This window comes from Alternaria postmessia, assembly GCF_024291825.1.
Source record: "Alternaria postmessia strain BMP 2775 chromosome Unknown scaffold_16, whole genome shotgun sequence".
Classification (NCBI taxonomy): domain Eukaryota; kingdom Fungi; phylum Ascomycota; class Dothideomycetes; order Pleosporales; family Pleosporaceae; genus Alternaria; species Alternaria postmessia.
Genome location: NW_026260089.1, coordinates 42,698 through 58,872, shown reverse-complemented (window position 1 = coordinate 58,872; position 16,175 = coordinate 42,698). Strand labels below are relative to the sequence as shown.

Sequence of the window (16,175 nt, the reverse complement as noted above, 5' to 3'; positions counted from 1 at the left end):
GCATCACATCCAGAGATGGTTTAGATGGAAGAAAGTTCTGACCCCTAGCAGACGGGATATACCAACCGTACCGTAAGGACCCTGGTCCCGTTGTTTCTCAACAAGATCTGTCTCGAAGCGAATACAGAACGATGGCCGAAAACGGGGACCTGATGTTTTCAAGGTGTACCTCGCAAATCTAGCGCTGACACCAATGAAGACGCTTGGATAGCGGCAGCGAGCTAGGCACGGCCCAAAAATGTTTTGAAGACAGGGAACTGCGATGTTCGACTTCAGTGCTCGAGGCGGGGAGCATAAGCCACAAGTTTTCGAGGGCTGTTGGGTAAGCAGGGACCACCTTGTGTAACCAGAGTATATAGATGTAGCACCTCGTCCGAGAAGATGGTCAATCAGCGGTTGCGATGGCTTGTGATCCGCCTGCAGCACTGCCTACCGTCACTTCACGAGAGGTGAAAAGTGAGACCTTGCAGTATTGGCTGGGATGAGGACGCTGCGTAGTCAAAGTCGAAGCAAGGAAAAATCTGCAGCGCTTGAGGTAAGGACAACTGCCGCACTCGCAGATGCGCTGGTGAGTACGCTCGAAGCTTGCTTGCGGTGGGTGAGTCATCTAGATCCACGTCGCGATGCAGGGTGCATCCGGCCGTGGCTTCGCCGACATATTCTGAAACAGCCCGGATGAATTACGTGCATGATCAGTCATACTCCATGACGACGCTCTATCACGAGCAAGATATGGTGAATGTTGAAGAACGAAAGTTGCGCGAGGGATACGCCTGGGAAAGGGTTGAAGCGTGGAAGGTCCGAAGGATTCACCCGCTTGATGTCGGCTTAAGTGGGGCACCTGACCCATCGCAACCCCCCTGTCGAGCTGAAAATACAAGAGAAACACCGAGCATCCTTACAACATAGCATCATGCTCAATATGCACGATCCTTTTGGATCATGAAATCGATACCAGTACAAGCAAAAGCATCATGGTAAACGTGGGGCAGGCCGCCACGGCCGCGGCGTATGTATGTTGCCCCGCGTATTCGTTTGCTCTGAGGCGCAGTTCTTATTCCCAGCTGCAGGTCTCGGGGTCGCCTTTGCAGCTTCTGAAACATGGCAATGTGGGATGCTATCGATAAGTCCAACCAGATGGGAGACTACCGGACGACTACTGGATGGTGCTGGGATGGATGGCCACTTTGCGTAATGCTCTCGCTTTGCTTCACTTGAGGATACTCCTCTCCAATCGCGCATTCGTAGACCCGGCAAGCGATCAGTGTTGAAACGGAAACGTCACCTCCGATGCAGTCTTCCTTTTGGGAAGAAGCGACCGTTTCCCCTAGACAAGAGTCGCATCGGCCGGAGCGAGATATTGCCAGGTCATTGTGGGTATCACGGGTATCATGAGGCCCGATTGTGTTGGTACAGTAGAGGTAACATCGGCAGCGCCGGACTGATCTGCCAGGCATCGTCACCGCCTGCACAGCCGCAACGTGTTTGTCCACGTGCGCTTCGGCTACGGGCGAGAGTGGCGCAAATGCTTCGACGCCACTTGGGCTTGCTCGTCGCATTCACAGCAATATCGTCATGCGAGCATGTTTGCGCAAACAGGAGTCGCAGAATATCGCATCATGCTTCAGCAGGCGCCGAAGCTACTCGACGATGGGACTCTGGCATGATAAACTTCTGGGCCGTCTGCGGCTCACATGACCGTGGGTTTTTCGGTAGAGCAGGGATTGCAAGCAGGGTTCTATGCCGGCTGATTGGGCTGACTGTTTGCAGCCCATTTTTAGGCTCAAGCAACGTCAACCTGTAGATGGCCCAAGACCACGACGACTACTCCGAGTACACCCACCTTGAAAGTCCTGCTCAGAGACACCCCTTGACAAGCGTTGGGAGCTCGTCCTCCTTTTTAACCGCACACCCTCCCGAAAGGGCAGTAAATCCGCTGCTGTGTTTCCTGCATCTGGACGCGCAAGGAAAGCTTCTGGAATGCGTGTGATGTCGCAACTCCAGATCCTCGACGCCCAACTATACGTGTAGTTGCAGGCTTCAGGATGGTGCAATGCTCCGCGTACGGCGTATGCCCACTTGATGCTGCGGTGTCGCGATCAAGTTTCTGCAGCCTCACATGCATGGTGAACCGTGAGCGTCGTCTTCAGCTGCCCTGGTGCAAGGCATTATTCGGTCATAGTTGTCGATTGCATTTGCTATTTCCACGAAAGAGGCTGATCGGACGCCTCTTTTGTTGTCATCTCCGTGGTTGCATACCGGAGTAGTCGTTCGCACAACTATGGCAGCCATGAGAGCATCGCAATCTTCGCGCACCTAGAGATCCGCCTACCAACGCGTGCGCAACGCGGTCGCCGTGTCCGTCGGTCAGCTTAGATCCGACTAGACCTGCAGCTGCAGACTCTCGCCATATGCACGTTTAAACAAGCTAGATGCGCAGTGCAGCTAAACGGGGCAGTGTGCATGAAATCCTTGCCGAGCTGTGTGGCCAACGCCGACCCATGATCGTCGCTTGTAAGCTCTTAAGAGATCCCACCCACCACCACTAGTACCCTTCTCTACCCTCCACCTCCCACCTCGCCTTCCCTCCACCTCATTCGCCCGCCCTTCCCTGTCTCTCCTCCTCAATCCAAGGCGCCTCTCGAAAAATTATATCCGCCAGAGACATTTTTCTTATAACCTCTCTTTTGTTCTTTTCTTTGAATCTTTGATAAACCGTCCCATCTAATATCGCAACGTCTCGCACATACCACGAAACACACAATGCCGATCTCGTTACTACCCGCCTCGGCTGCGGCCTTTGCGCCCAGATCAAACGTCAACGTCGTACTAGCCTCCAAGGTCGAGCCATGGTTAACACAAACGCTCAAGAGAGTGAACCGGGTCAAGCGTCCGTTGAACAGCGTCCAGCAACACACGAGGTGTCTCACAGAAACTCTTTCAGGACCCAACGCTATGTGGTCGCTGTGCTCTATCATGGTACCAAAGGCCCCAGATTCGGAACTGCGCAAGGACTCCAACCCACTAGTCGAAGCTCTCTTCAACTACCAGCTTATCCACATTGAGGCCTACGTTGTACACGTCGACATGGTTTCACAACATGAGGTTGCATTCAAGCTTACACCGGAGACCATCGAGGCGCTTATCGAGTACCACAAGGACATCTACTCGGTCGATGTATCTGCCAGCACCTGGGAGTGGGCCGAGAAGGAGCAACAGTTGAAGAAGCTCCAGGATGGATTTGTCCAGGCTGTCAACCGCTACGTATTCCGAACTGGTGTCAAGGCTCTGGAAGGACTCGAGGAGGATGGTGCGGGAGAGCTACTCGAGGGACGAGGTGAGGACGTCAAGAGCGCCATCATGGGCTTGTTCCTCCCGCTCCTTCCTCCTCCTCCCAGGATCGTCGACGTTGTCCGCCCAGCACCACTTCTTCCCAGCTCGCCTGGCTCAGCCAACTGGTGGGTGCCAACACAGCAGTACCAGTCGCACTCAGCCCCGGTCGACCAGTGGAGAGTGGTTCCTTCTACACCCAGCCCGACCATTGCTACCTGCGGTGAAACTGGACAGACGTTCTGGAGCACCATGGGCACCATGGGCTTCGAAGCGATCCAACTTCCGTCACCGACACCCTCGTACAGCCAGCCATACAACTCGACTAGCCCGTATGCGCAGAGTACTAGCCCGTACGCGCCCAGCACGAGCCCGTACACGTCAAGTTCGTACTACAGCCCGCCCCCAGTGTCGGCACCGATTCCAGCCCTTCCTCTGCCGAGCGTGCTAGCCCAGCAGTGCGGGTCAAGCGCCGTGCATGGAGGATTCGGCGGCTTCGGATGGGACACAGGATTCGCGCCACAGTACGCAGCATTCACATAAGCTGGATGACAAGTCGACTGTGGTGCATGCACCTGTTCTCTGTCGATGTTTGGAAGCGTGGACCTGGCCAGTCCCCTTGCCCTTCCCTTTACCGCGCAGGTTGGCCGCGCACCAGCCTTGCGACGCCCGACACGAGACGAATGCGATATTCACGACATGATGTGCAAACATCACTACCAAACCGGCATGGGACGGCGTTTTGTCACTGATTCTTTTTAGCGAGCGTCATTTCTCCTCTCATTCTCGTACATGTCTATTTTTTGATACCTGTTCTTGTCTCTTTGTTTTTAGCGAGCGATTTCTTTTTTGTCACCACAACGGCCGGACCAGGTCTTTTCATTACTTGAATACAGCATCTCTGGGAGGTTTGCATGTCGGGCATTTCAACGGAAGACGGATAAACACAGCCTCACGGCTCACGATGTCAGGAACACTCGGTTTGGGTTTTTGCGATTTTCTGTTTTAATGTCGTTTACACTCCTGGACGGATGCGCTATCTCTTCGTTGAGCCTGTGGCATGCCATGACTCTTACGATCTGACGCGATTCACGTTCACGAACTTGCCTACTCAGCCTGGCATTGAATGCTAGCTGGACATGCTGAGGGGCGGCGACAAAAGTTATACATGCATCTGCGATGCCGCTGTGATAGCTCGTCTCTGCTGCGAAGGAGGACTGGGTCGACACTTGGGAAGCGACTGTGCGGGGTCAAGACACGAGTACGCCCGTGGCGTCTCTGGCTTTTGGGAGGTGGTCCTCTGCTTGCGGAGCAAACACTTCCCGATGGACCTCTGCACTTTTACCGACCTTGATCGACTTGGGATACTGGCTGCACAGAGACTGTAGGTTCATCTCCTACACTTCAAGCTAGTCTTGGAAGAAGCACTCCCCAGTTGAGCTGGGAGCAGTTGAATCGGATGCTGGACAGAAGCAAGCTTCTTTAGCCTTCTAAACTTAATAAAAAACGAAACTTTGAATCCAACAAAAGAATTTTCTAGAAGGGCGCATTGGTGCAGTGATGTATGTGTGCAATAGTGGAGCCGGGCTGGAGCGGATCTGTGGACCATGGTGCTGGGACAAAGTGAGGGTCGATGAGGAGGTCTGGGGCACAAGCGAGGATGATGCAACTGTGCCGCATGCCTCTTTGCGCAACCCATTGGTAGGGCGGAGCGGAAGCCAACGGCGGGACAACGGGGGGAAATGCATGGCGAAATTGGGTGGGCTATCATGTGCTATTACGCTCATCAATCAGGGCGAAGGGGTGTCATGGCGGCATCTTTGTTTTTCACCAGAGTTTGACATGGTCGCGTAACACTTTGGCCGAGGACACGCCTTTGCCTCTGATCTCGAAACATTGTGCCCTTTGCGACGACTCATCTGACCATGCCCGCTGCGCCGCGCGCTTCGTCATAATGCCGCCCGCCAACTCGCCTGTAAGGAAGCCCATTTCCGTCGCCGGCTGCACCGCTCGTGACGGTAACCGCGGTTCAGCGCCCGGACAGCCCAATGTTGAAGAGGCACGACTGACGTAGCTGCACAACAGGACGACCCGGAACCCGCCTTCATCTCGGCCTTGCGTGAACTCGAGAGCCCCGTAAACCACGACGTCCTCAACCTCGCCGCCACGCTGGGCACCCAGACGGACCAGGGAGAAGACGCCATCATCATCGAGGTGCCCGCAGGCCTCAACGCCGACGACGACGACATTGAACGCGCCCACGTGCACTATCTCCGGGCTGCACGCGAGCGGGACCAGGCGCGCTTGAACCGCTCACAGGAGCGATTGCGCCTCTTGGAACGCCAGCGAGACGAGCTCGAGCAGCGAGACCGGCTGAGGAGAGTCATGTCGCGGCTCTCGAGGCTGTCGGACAACAACTATGGCGACCGCGTCCCTAGCCAGAACAGCCTGTACGACTGGTCGCCCGCCAACGATGCCGCTCCTGGAGCGCCTGAGAGCTCCTTGAGGTCGACTGCCATTCTGCAGTCGGCAGGCGTGCGTCGACACCCACGCTTCTCTGCGCGCACCAGAGAAGCCGCCACGACGACGACGGGCAGCGAAGCACCGCCACGCCACGTTTCGCATCGCAGTCTACGGGACATGCTTGCCGCGAGATCGAGCCTCTTCAACGAGTCGTCGGAGCGAGACCGCCAGTCGAGCGCACGCCAGCGATCAAACGAGAACAGAATGTCCCCCATGCTGGAGCAGACTGTCAAGTATCTTTCGCGCATACGACACTGCCAATCCGAAGACGAGAGCTGGGAGCGTGCGCGAGACGCCGGCATCCTGACCAAGGACTACTTCTTACAGCACGCAGACTTCGTCGCCGACACGTCGCACATAGCTCCGCCCACCGAGACGTCGTGGCTAGCGCCAGGGGCAATACTCTCGGGCTGTCAGCATGCGACGACTATGCCAGCCGTCACCACTTCGTACAGTCGGCACGCGGGGCTCCCACCACCCATCCGGCCGTGGATATGGAACCCCTCCGAAGCCTCGACGAGCCGGACCTCGCACCACTCTGACGCGCAACCGCACCAGGACCGATGGCCGGTCAAGGTCACAATACACGACGTGGACTGGGACCAAATGTCCCTCTCCGCAACCATGGAAGCGTATAACGTACCCTCCCACCCGCATTCGCACACTATCTTCCCCACCAACAACACCACGCCGCCCGTCACACGCACTTCCTCGATAACCACCTACCTCGAAGGCGAAATCCTCGACTTCAACACCCACACCCTCCTCACCGAATCCTTCAAATCAAACGCCGCAAACGACGCCACATACTGGCGCAAGCTGCCGCCCTTCCAGAAGATGAGCGACGAAGACGTCGTCCGCGCACTCACGAGCAAGAAGTGGCTTACCGAAGTCCTTGGCCAGGACTGGATACTCATGCGCTGGAAAGAGCGATGTTTCGTAAAGAGTCTGAACCGCAGCACACCCGATCCCGTTCAACCACCGCCCTCCACCACGATACCCTCTTCGTTTCCTACCGCCGACGCCGGTCCAGCGCCCAATCCCTGGGCGGCGACGGGTTCCGCAAACTACGTCCCCGCCACTTCCAACACCTCTGCACAACCCTCCCCGCAACTCCAACCTTCGCCCTACCGGATAGTCCGCAATGCGCAAACGGGTCGAGCCGAAGTCGAAATCACACCACAACCCCTCTTCAATGCAATAACCAACGATGCAGAACACGCTACCTTTGACGACTCCGGCTGCGGGCTTACAATTAGTGGCTTCTACTACGTTGCGCTCGATCGGAGGAACGGCATGCTGGAGGGATTATATTATGATCCGCAGAGCAGTCCGTATCAGTGTTTGAAGTTAGAAAGTGTGAATGGCGGGCTAAGGAGTGCTTGGGGATTTAGGTGATGCGGCAGAATCGCTGTCTTGAAAAGAGAATGTCAAGACAACACAGAAGATGGAGCGGGAAGAACGAGACGGGCGTGGAACAATTGCATTGCCATGGAGTTTTGTATTGGATATGGGACTGCACCGCCCATTGAGGCTCTCCTAGATGGATCGGGATCATGTTTTACTTTGTCGCTTATTACAATTTTTGTTAGATGATGTTTGTTCCACAGAAATATCAATATACTACTTTCAGCTCTTACAAGGCCGCCACCGTGAGTAGCCAAGAGTATCCGGGTGGGTCCGTGAATATTCAGTAATACATTGCAGGCCTTAAGACACATAATACGCTGCAGACGCTCTACACGCGTATTTTGTATAGATGTACCAGCAAGCCGCATGCAGTCAAACACTATCCACCAATGATTAGTATTGCATTACAGCCCCGCTTCCGCATGCAGTAAGTCCTGCCGAGTATCGTCATCTTTCGAGACCCTTTCGGCATGCCGATGGGCTACGCGATGGACCCAACGTAGAGGCGAACACTGAAAGAGTCACCGTAAAGTCATAGTATCCAAGTTCTGGGAGAGATACAAAGCTCGCCGTCAGTCTCGAGTGAATTCCAATCCAGTTCAAACTCAACACATCAGTCCCCATTACTTCCCTAGAAGCATACCTAAACAGAGCTAAGCATTCATCATGGCGTCTCCGGAATACCCCAAAACTCCCGTCAACAAACTCGGTCGTTTAGCAAACCGAGCTGCCTACGACTACGCCACCATTCATACTCTCGTTAACACCTGTCCTATTCTCCATGTCTCCTTCGTCGACCCCGAACACCCCTTCCCCGTTGTCCTACCCATGATAGGTTGCACTGGAAACTTTTCCTCGCCTTCCTCGGACCCGGCAAGCACATCTCAGGATCTTTACATTCATGGCTACGTCTCCGGTCGTATATTCAAGAGCGGGAAGAACGCCGATGGCCAGGGATTACCCATCACAGTCGCAGCTAGTTTTCTCGATGGCCTTGTATTGAGTCTGACGCCTTTCCATAATTCGTGCAACTACCGCTCTGCTGTTGTGTACGGGTATGCGCAGTTGGTGGAAGACCAGGAAGAAGCTCTGTACGCTATGAAGGCCATTACGGATAACATGCTCCCCCAGCGTTGGGACAAGTCTCGCACACCGCCCACACCTGCCGAGCTCAAGTCTACGTCTATCCTGCGTATTAGGATTGAGAGTGCGAGTGCGAAGATAAGAACGGGTGGGCCGAGTGAAGACAGGGCCGATTTAAAGAACGCTGAGCTTGTGAAGAAGACTTGGACGGGTGTCGTGCCGTACTGGGGTACTTGGGGTGAGCCTGTGCCGGGTAAAGAGAATGGATGTGAGGATGTGGAAAGCTACATTGAGGGCTGGAGGATGAAGGAAACAGGACAGGCTCGAGGGTATGCGTTTGAGGCTATCGAGATGGATGGGAAGAAGAAATAAGAAGTGGAATAGGGAGGAAGAAGGTGGAGTTTGGGTGTAGCGGGGGAATTGGAATTTGTGAAGGTTTGCCTTAGGAGTTGGTGCGTTCATTCTGCATGATATCAGTTAGCGTTTTACGCAAAGTTGTTAGAAGTATTGTTTGCTTGATATAACAATGGAATGACCGACGCCTGTTGTCGACCAACAATTCTGCATATCAATCACAATCATGCAAGCAAACAATGTTTGAAAGAAGCATGCGCGTACTGAGTTTGTTTTTGACAAGTACAAGTATGCGCACAAGGCTTCCCTACCCAATCTGTCTGAGCCTAATCTTCGCCTTATACATGATGTCTTGTATATACCATCCATCCATGTGATCCCATATAAACCTCAACAACATTCAGACGCCTTTGGAGCTTCGCCTAGCAGCCTTGAGGCGGCTTCTTGCTGTACATGCGCCAGTAGTGCACGTTCTCCTCTGCGGTGAACCTCCTCTCCTTTGGCTCGCTAGCCCGGATTTTCTTCTGAATAGATTTTTCCAAGGCCGCATCTTTCGAAGCCTTCGCAGCGAAGAAGGCCTTCTCGTCTGCCTGTTTCTTGGTCGCACGCTTAGCCTTCTCCTGGAGATAGGCCTCGTGACGAGCCTGATTCGCTTCCTCTCGGGCACCGCGTTTGGCAAGCCTCTCCATTTTGCGGAGATAGGAGTCATGATTCTGGATCGCTATCTTGATGGCATCGTCGAGAACAGGGTTTTGTGCTAGATAGACAGCGAAGTCTTCAGGATCCGGTATCGTGCCTTCCCATACATGCTTGACGAGGCCATTGACGACAATCTTGAAAAGACGCTCGTGACTAGTCTTGAATGCAATGATAGCATCAATGTCTTCGTATGCCGGCGGATCATGTCGAAGAAGAGCTTCGCACTTCTTGTACAAGTGGACAGTGTACTTGTCCATCCCAAGTGCACGAGCTGCAGCGCATACACCTAATGTCTTGGCCATATCCAGCGCGCGAGTAAAAGGAAGCGGCTTCGCAGTGACCTTGACGATGGCTTCAAGATATTCTACCACACGGATTACACCGCTCTCGTCAGTGTCTGCTGGCAGCTCGATAGTACCGTCTTTGAGAATGTCGCCAACCGTTGCAGAAGTTGCGCGAAGCAACGGCTTCGAGATTGTCGTTATAAGCACGCCGTCGATAAAGATCTGGACACGGTCACCCTTGACTAGCATTTGACGGTCGGCGAAGGACCAGTCGCGTATGTCAATGTCTTTGGCTGTGATCTGGGAGGTAGCTACGACAGCAGCTGCGTCTTTCTTCTTCTTGTTGACCTTAGTTTTCGTGTCAAGAAAGATCATATCCCAGACTTTGGCATCGACAGGAATGTATTGAACAGAGGAGTGGGAAATTGGAGGCGTCATGGTTGTTTTCTGTCGCTTTGCGAGTCAAGTAAGTGTTGTTGTAGTTGACACCGGAGTTGAAGATGGTAGTTCGGAGGAAGGTCGTACTGAAGGGGGTGTTCTTCGTGAGCTTGTCGCAAGTCGGAACGATGAAAGAGCGTTTTGTGTTAGCCGCCGGAGCTCGATTATCACGGACAGTCCAGATCAACTGTCAGTTGGGTCTAGGCTGTTGAGCGTATGTGTGGAGGGTGGAAGAATTAGAGGACTGTAGGATTAGGGGCTATATAGCAAGAGGAAAATAGTGAACCGCGATTGTGCAATCTCGTGCGACTTGAACAGTGAATTCATTATGTGGTTAGATTAGTCTTCTGCAATGTGAAAGGCCGAGCAAGGTCTGAAGGTGGCGCTGGAGAAAGGCTACAAGATCGAGGTCAGTAAGGTTGGCAAAGACCAGAAATTCACACTTCGTTTGAATAGCTCAAGTTAAAACATCGATTCAGATCGTGAGAAAGCGTCTGTAATACAGACTCACTAACTCACATGCTGCTAATAACATGGCTCCAAAACAAATTCACTTTTACTTAGCATCCAATGCCCCCTGGTGCGGCATGATTGGCTTCAGACTCTTGACATGATCCAAGAAACACATGCTGTTCGCGTACCGATTGTTCTCTGGTCCCATGATCGCTGTGTTTTCCGGGTTAAGGAAGTTGTGCGGGAATCCCATGTCGAAGCCGTACGCTGCATCAATCTGCTGGATCTCCTCCAGCGTTAGAACCAGACCAAGAGCCTGAGTATTGCCCTCGAGATGAGAAATCTTGCGACCACCGACAATGGGGAAGACGTACGGCGACTTGTGCATAACATAGGCAAGGGCGACTGAGGTGATCGGCGGCACTGGGCTCTTCGCATTGGCAATGTCCTCGAGAACGTTGCTAACCTTTTCCTCATTGCCGATGATCATCATCTCCATCTTTCGGCCACCGTCTTCTGGGTTTTCTCTTTGCGCCCTTGTCTTGAAGCTTCCACCTCCGATAGCGCCCCAAGGAGCCAAAGCCATGCCTTCATCAAGTGCCATGGGGATGATCTCACGCTCGAACGAACGCTCAGCGGCAGACCAGCGGCCTTGGTAGATTGAGAATTGGCGTAGACCGTGTTGTCTGGCATAGCAGTTTGCTTTGACGACGATCCAGGCTGGAGTGTCGGAGATGCCGAGGTAAAGGACCTTGCGGGAGCTGACGAGGTCGTTGAGCGCATTCATCAGCTCTGGTATAGAGACCGTTGAATCCCAGAGGTGGACATAGTACTAGCAAACAGGTCAGGCACGGTACTAATATGAAGACGCCTCAACTCACAATATCCACATAGCTCGTTCTCAGCGCCTTGAGTGACCGCTCAATACTCGTATACATATTCTTCGCGCTGTTGCCTCCGTAGTTACTCTTGCACCTTGCACCGCCTTCCTTCTCCTTCTCCGTGATCTGCATTCCAGTAAACTTTGTTGCAACCACCATCTCATCTCTAACGTCTCGCTTCTCCATCCACTCTCCAATCCACTGTTCGCTCTCGCCGAATTGATAGTTGACGGCAGTGTCGATGAAGTTGCCGCCTTGCTCGTAGAAGTAATCTAGCATAGCGAAGACCGTCTCTTTACTACATTCGCCGAGGGAAGCCTTCCAAGCCTCTCCAAAGTTCATGGCACCGAGACAGAGAGGTGAGACCCGGACGGCTGCTGTGGGGCTGAGGATACGATGTCTACCCAGGGGAGACACTGGTGCAGTCGGCGTGATGAAAGACATTTTGCTAATGGTTGTGATATAGAACTGACACTATTAGACCGCCTGAGTGGTTACGAAAGGACTTTTGAAGTCATTGCGGCTTCCCTTTATATGCGGCTTAACGCCGTGAGCTCCATGTCTTAACGCCGATGGCATATGCAAATGAGCTGTCAGCCTGGCCGGGCGGACAAGGTCCATCAAACCAGTAGGGTATCGAGACTGATCAACTCAACCCATCTCCTCACCGAACAGCCCTTCTACCCATCCATCTTCGGACCAATCCGCCTCCCACACTGAGCCGTCCTTCCGAGCTTGAGCCGCGAATGCTCCTACCTTCTCTTCAACCACACTGACATCAACACCCAATTCTTTCAGCTTCTCGAAGACGCGGGTAGCAACATCGCCTTCGAACTCCTTGGGTCCGATACCGTAGCCGCATCTGCACAGGAGGATAATCTCGCATAGATATGGCGCGTCGGTCTTGTGATCGACCAGTATGTCAAGCCACTCAAAGATAGCTAGGGTGGGGCATATCACAGTCAGCGACTCGAGGTTTGGGGGTGGTATGATACCGTTGAAGTAGTGGTGTTCATTGAACGTGTTGCGTGCTTCATACAGCAGCACCCCCTGTAAAACCTCCATCTTGGTCAACTTCGAGAACGAGTGAAGACCAGGCACATTTGTGCAACGACCAAAACAACGTCTTGGATCGAAGTGGTTGGAAACTTCATAGTCAATCTTTAGGTACTCCAAGCTTAGAGATACATTTTCCGCGTCACTAAGAGCGCGCGCGATGTACTCGAAGCTGCCACACCAACGCTTGACGGCCGTAGGGCTCCGCACAAACAGTATCTCGAGATGAGTGATAGTCGATTGAGGGAGGTTTTGGAATAAACACGGAAGCTGTTCGTCGTGATATAGATGGGTCTCGCCATGAAGCTCGGCCCAGTCGCTTCGCACGATCAGTGTGTCGATATTCGGATAAGGGGGTAAGAGGCATTGGGCCACTGAATTGGCGAAAGATTCGTGTTCCCCGTAAGCTGCATCTGTAGTACTGTACTCCCGCCATAGATCGATTTCTAGGACTTGCAAAGAATAAAATGGTAATTGCAGCATACGCATGCTCTCACCAAAGATTCTCAGGCGCTTGATGGTGCGGAATTGTGAAAAGCCTGACCAATGGCCTGGTGTATGCTGGACTTTGTCGCCTTCAATTCCATAGAGCGCTCTGTAAATATCCGAAGTGGGTACACATAAATTCTCCTGACAGTATACGTTGACGTGAAGCATGCGAAGGTTGTCGCAAAGTGCGAGAAGGAGCCCAGCTACAGCGTTCGGCAAGCCAATCATTAGTTTGGACCGCCAAACAAACTCCTCCTTGCTCTCGAACGGACTCTCTGTCCCAAACAGATCCAGTCTGTTGACACTCTGAGCTATTTGAAGCAACATTGCAGTGTACATGTTTGTACATATCATGGCTTGATTAAGCACGAGCAAAGTGTTGTCTCCATAGATCGTTGTACTGAACGCCAATTGACGGATCTTGCTTCCCAAGTCTGGTTTCTCAATGAGAGTGCGCACGAGATAAATAGTATTGTCTTCTCGACTGCGGGACAGGTTGATAGTTCGATACAAGAGCTCACCACCAATCACTTTGAAGCGGCGAGAGACCTGAGTAAGACTTCCGAGAGCCTGGTTGTCCCCCTCAAGATATGTGGCTATCTCAAGTAGCAACTCGTCGGGTAGATTATTGATAGAATGAGAGGCGGGTTGAAGGGAATGTTGGCGCGGTTCGCGGTCGAGTTCCTGGGACTTCTGCGGGGTTTCTGTCTCTGGGGACACCATCGTGGAGTGTGGTTTTGGGTGAGTCTCAGTAATGCCGAATCGCTAGAATGGTTAGCGAGGAAGTAAAGTGAGCTGAAATGATTAGGTAGACTTACTTGCGCTACGTTCATATCAGTCTTGCCTGAGAGGTGACTTGCAAGAAGATCTCTGGTTGTTTGGGTCGCGCGAGATTGTGGTCGTTGTGTGGGCCAACCAATGTAGAAGGTGCAAACGCCGCGTCAGTCACCTGTTCTTGCAGCGACTCTGTCCGACCCACGAAAACATTTTTTATTTTGGCAGTGAGTCTCTGGCGTACGATGCCCACAAGAAAAGTAATTTGTTCTTCTTCTAGCTAGTTCCCGGAATTGTTGACTAATAAACATTGACCTTTCTACACTTTCTCGCCCGCGACACGGCGAACCCATTGAGCAGTCTCGTCTATCTTGCTAAGGAAAGGACTATGACTGGACTTGATCCTGGTCACATCGATGTCAGCGCCAGCGGCCTTGGCAACCTGGATCATCCCCTCCTGTGTCTCCGGAGCAATGGCGAGATCTTCTTCACAAAGTAGGTAGCTTGTTGGGATGACTTTCCACGCTGTACCCGTCGCCTTGGCCGCGGCAGACCCAACTCCATGAGTCTTGACAAGCGAGAACCAGTGCTTAGATTCGTTTTCGGGGAGATCTTTGTAGAAGACGTCGGGGTCAGTATAGATCAACTGATTCCCCTCAAGTTTGATCCAGTCCGGAGGCTGGCCTTGGCCCCGGCCTACATCCGAGATACCGACTCCTTCAGGTAAGAGAAAACTGGTGATATAGCCAGTCCTTACGACACCGCCTCTTTTGCCTACCGCTTCCCTTTCCTTCTTGCTCATCCCGACTAACCCAGAGCCGGCAACGAGGCCAGCCCAGCTATGGGGTATCACGATAACATCGTTACCGTCTCCAATGGCTTCTTCGACTAGCGAACGTAGAGCTGTGATATCTTGAGAGAGATCTTTAGGGGGACTGGGGTTGTCGACGGAGGGCATCTGGCGGCAATGAGTTGTGTAACCGAAAGAATCTAATTTCTCCATCAACGGAGCCATGTGCGCAGGGACATGCGCTGATCCGGGAACAAAAACAAGCTGAGGTTTGGACATGCTGAAGGTGTTGTCTGATGACAAACGGGTATGAATTGCTCGAAGAGTCGTGATACTGCTGAACTGCTATCTCAAGAGTCCTAGTAAGTATCCTCATACTTATAATGTTGCATAAGCTTACCGTTAGATAAGCTTAGTCTACAAGAAGCCCTACCCTCTGCGCTTTACGTAATTCAACTAGGCCTACCTAGGTAGTACAGACGCACGAGCAGAGAGTAGTGCTTGACTAACGGGCCTTTGCGAAGTGCTAAGAATAAATGACCCATCTCTCGCTCATTTCTAATTGAACATGCTCTTTCTTTGCTGCCACAAATTACTGTCAGAGCTGTAGACTATAGCCAGATGTGTACTTTCCGTGTACAAATCCAGTCACCTAGGTAGTCAACATTCGCGAGCTCTGTGGACGCTAATCGTAGGTAGCTTCAAACCCGTACCGAATACGACGGGCCTTCTGCGAAACCCTAGTGCCACACTGTAATTTCATATGATGTAGAGTTATCATTCCCTGAGCGAGTGTGAGCACATATGCAGGCAGATGACAGTTCGCAAATGAGACAGCTGCGTTTAAGCTCTGCCTTAATGATCTGTGAGACCGCATTACGTTTCAGTATAGTGATGAGAATTCAATGTTTAGTCTAGGCTAACAATGTTTCTAATCCGTCAGCAGCTTACATAAAGTCCGCGTTAGCATCTATTTGAGGGTCGCGCTGGCTAAGCGTGCAAGCCTCCAGAAAGCAGAGAAGCTCCAATCGCATGCTCGAGCCGAAGTAATCCCTATCTGACACATGTTGAACGAGACAATGAGTGTGTGCCGACGGAGCATCGGAGTTCTCGCAGCCCAGGTGGTGTAGAACAGAGGAGACGGCGTTGATCCGAGTAGGTCCGCTGGCCTCTGATTTGCTCAGCACAATCTAGCGTTATAACAAACATGTCGTGCATGAGTGAGCCCTGTACCTCGGCTTTGGCTCTAAGGGGATCGCGGGATTCACTTCCTGTTTCGTTAGGGATTCACCATGACGTCAGATCGGTCCGCGTCACGCCGCCGATCCAGCGACGCATGCCTCGCATCAACGGGAATCACCACGTAACGGTCCAGAGCGTTGCAAGCGCGTCTGGCTGTTGTATCATCACAGTTGCGAAGTCTGGAACCAAGAGAAGACGATTGAGACAGTAAAGGGAAATCTCTGTCTTCACGATGTAGTGTGAGCTAGACAGCGACGTGTGTCCAAGGAATTATGAATTGACAATCAGTTTACAGAACCAGAGCCTTCCTCGAACGCGTCACACAAGCTGAATCAAGCTGGACTTCATTCAATACTTCGGTCAATCTTA

At 52.6% G+C, this 16,175-nt stretch overlaps 7 protein-coding genes across 7 annotated transcripts; 3 read left to right on the top strand and 4 right to left on the bottom strand.

The window, feature by feature from the left end:
• Positions 1 to 2,763: 2,763 nt before the first annotated feature.
• On the top strand, positions 2,764 to 3,873 carry J4E82_003611 (uncharacterized protein; the record flags this gene model as incomplete). Its single annotated transcript, XM_051729896.1, has 1 exon — positions 2,764 to 3,873. One exon carries the CDS (start codon positions 2,764 to 2,766, stop codon positions 3,871 to 3,873), a length of 1,110 nt encoding a protein of 369 aa, XP_051590220.1.
• A 1,411-nt stretch (positions 3,874 to 5,284) lies between these two features.
• J4E82_003610 (uncharacterized protein) lies at positions 5,285 to 7,251 on the top strand (the record flags this gene model as incomplete). Its single annotated transcript, XM_051729895.1, has 2 exons — positions 5,285 to 5,305; positions 5,416 to 7,251. 2 exons carry the CDS (start codon positions 5,285 to 5,287, stop codon positions 7,249 to 7,251), a joined length of 1,857 nt encoding a protein of 618 aa, XP_051590219.1.
• Positions 7,252 to 7,929: 678 nt separating this feature from the next.
• J4E82_003609 (uncharacterized protein) lies at positions 7,930 to 8,718 on the top strand (the record flags this gene model as incomplete). Its single annotated transcript, XM_051729894.1, has 1 exon — positions 7,930 to 8,718. One exon carries the CDS (start codon positions 7,930 to 7,932, stop codon positions 8,716 to 8,718), a length of 789 nt encoding a protein of 262 aa, XP_051590218.1.
• Positions 8,719 to 9,122: 404 nt separating this feature from the next.
• On the bottom strand, positions 9,123 to 10,121 carry J4E82_003608 (uncharacterized protein; the record flags this gene model as incomplete). Its single annotated transcript, XM_051729893.1, has 1 exon — positions 9,123 to 10,121. One exon carries the CDS (start codon positions 10,119 to 10,121, stop codon positions 9,123 to 9,125), a length of 999 nt encoding a protein of 332 aa, XP_051590217.1.
• A 556-nt stretch (positions 10,122 to 10,677) lies between these two features.
• On the bottom strand, positions 10,678 to 11,899 carry J4E82_003607 (uncharacterized protein; the record flags this gene model as incomplete). The annotated part of the gene is made up of 2 exons (XM_051729892.1): positions 10,678 to 11,406; positions 11,456 to 11,899. The coding sequence occupies 2 exons, from the start codon at positions 11,897 to 11,899 to the stop codon at positions 10,678 to 10,680; spliced, it is 1,173 nt and encodes a 390-aa protein (XP_051590216.1).
• A 207-nt stretch (positions 11,900 to 12,106) lies between these two features.
• J4E82_003606 (uncharacterized protein) lies at positions 12,107 to 13,723 on the bottom strand (the record flags this gene model as incomplete). Its single annotated transcript, XM_051729891.1, has 1 exon — positions 12,107 to 13,723. One exon carries the CDS (start codon positions 13,721 to 13,723, stop codon positions 12,107 to 12,109), a length of 1,617 nt encoding a protein of 538 aa, XP_051590215.1.
• A 370-nt stretch (positions 13,724 to 14,093) lies between these two features.
• J4E82_003605 (uncharacterized protein) lies at positions 14,094 to 14,732 on the bottom strand (the record flags this gene model as incomplete). Its single annotated transcript, XM_051729890.1, has 1 exon — positions 14,094 to 14,732. The coding sequence occupies one exon, from the start codon at positions 14,730 to 14,732 to the stop codon at positions 14,094 to 14,096; it is 639 nt and encodes a 212-aa protein (XP_051590214.1).
• Positions 14,733 to 16,175: the final 1,443 nt, after the last annotated feature.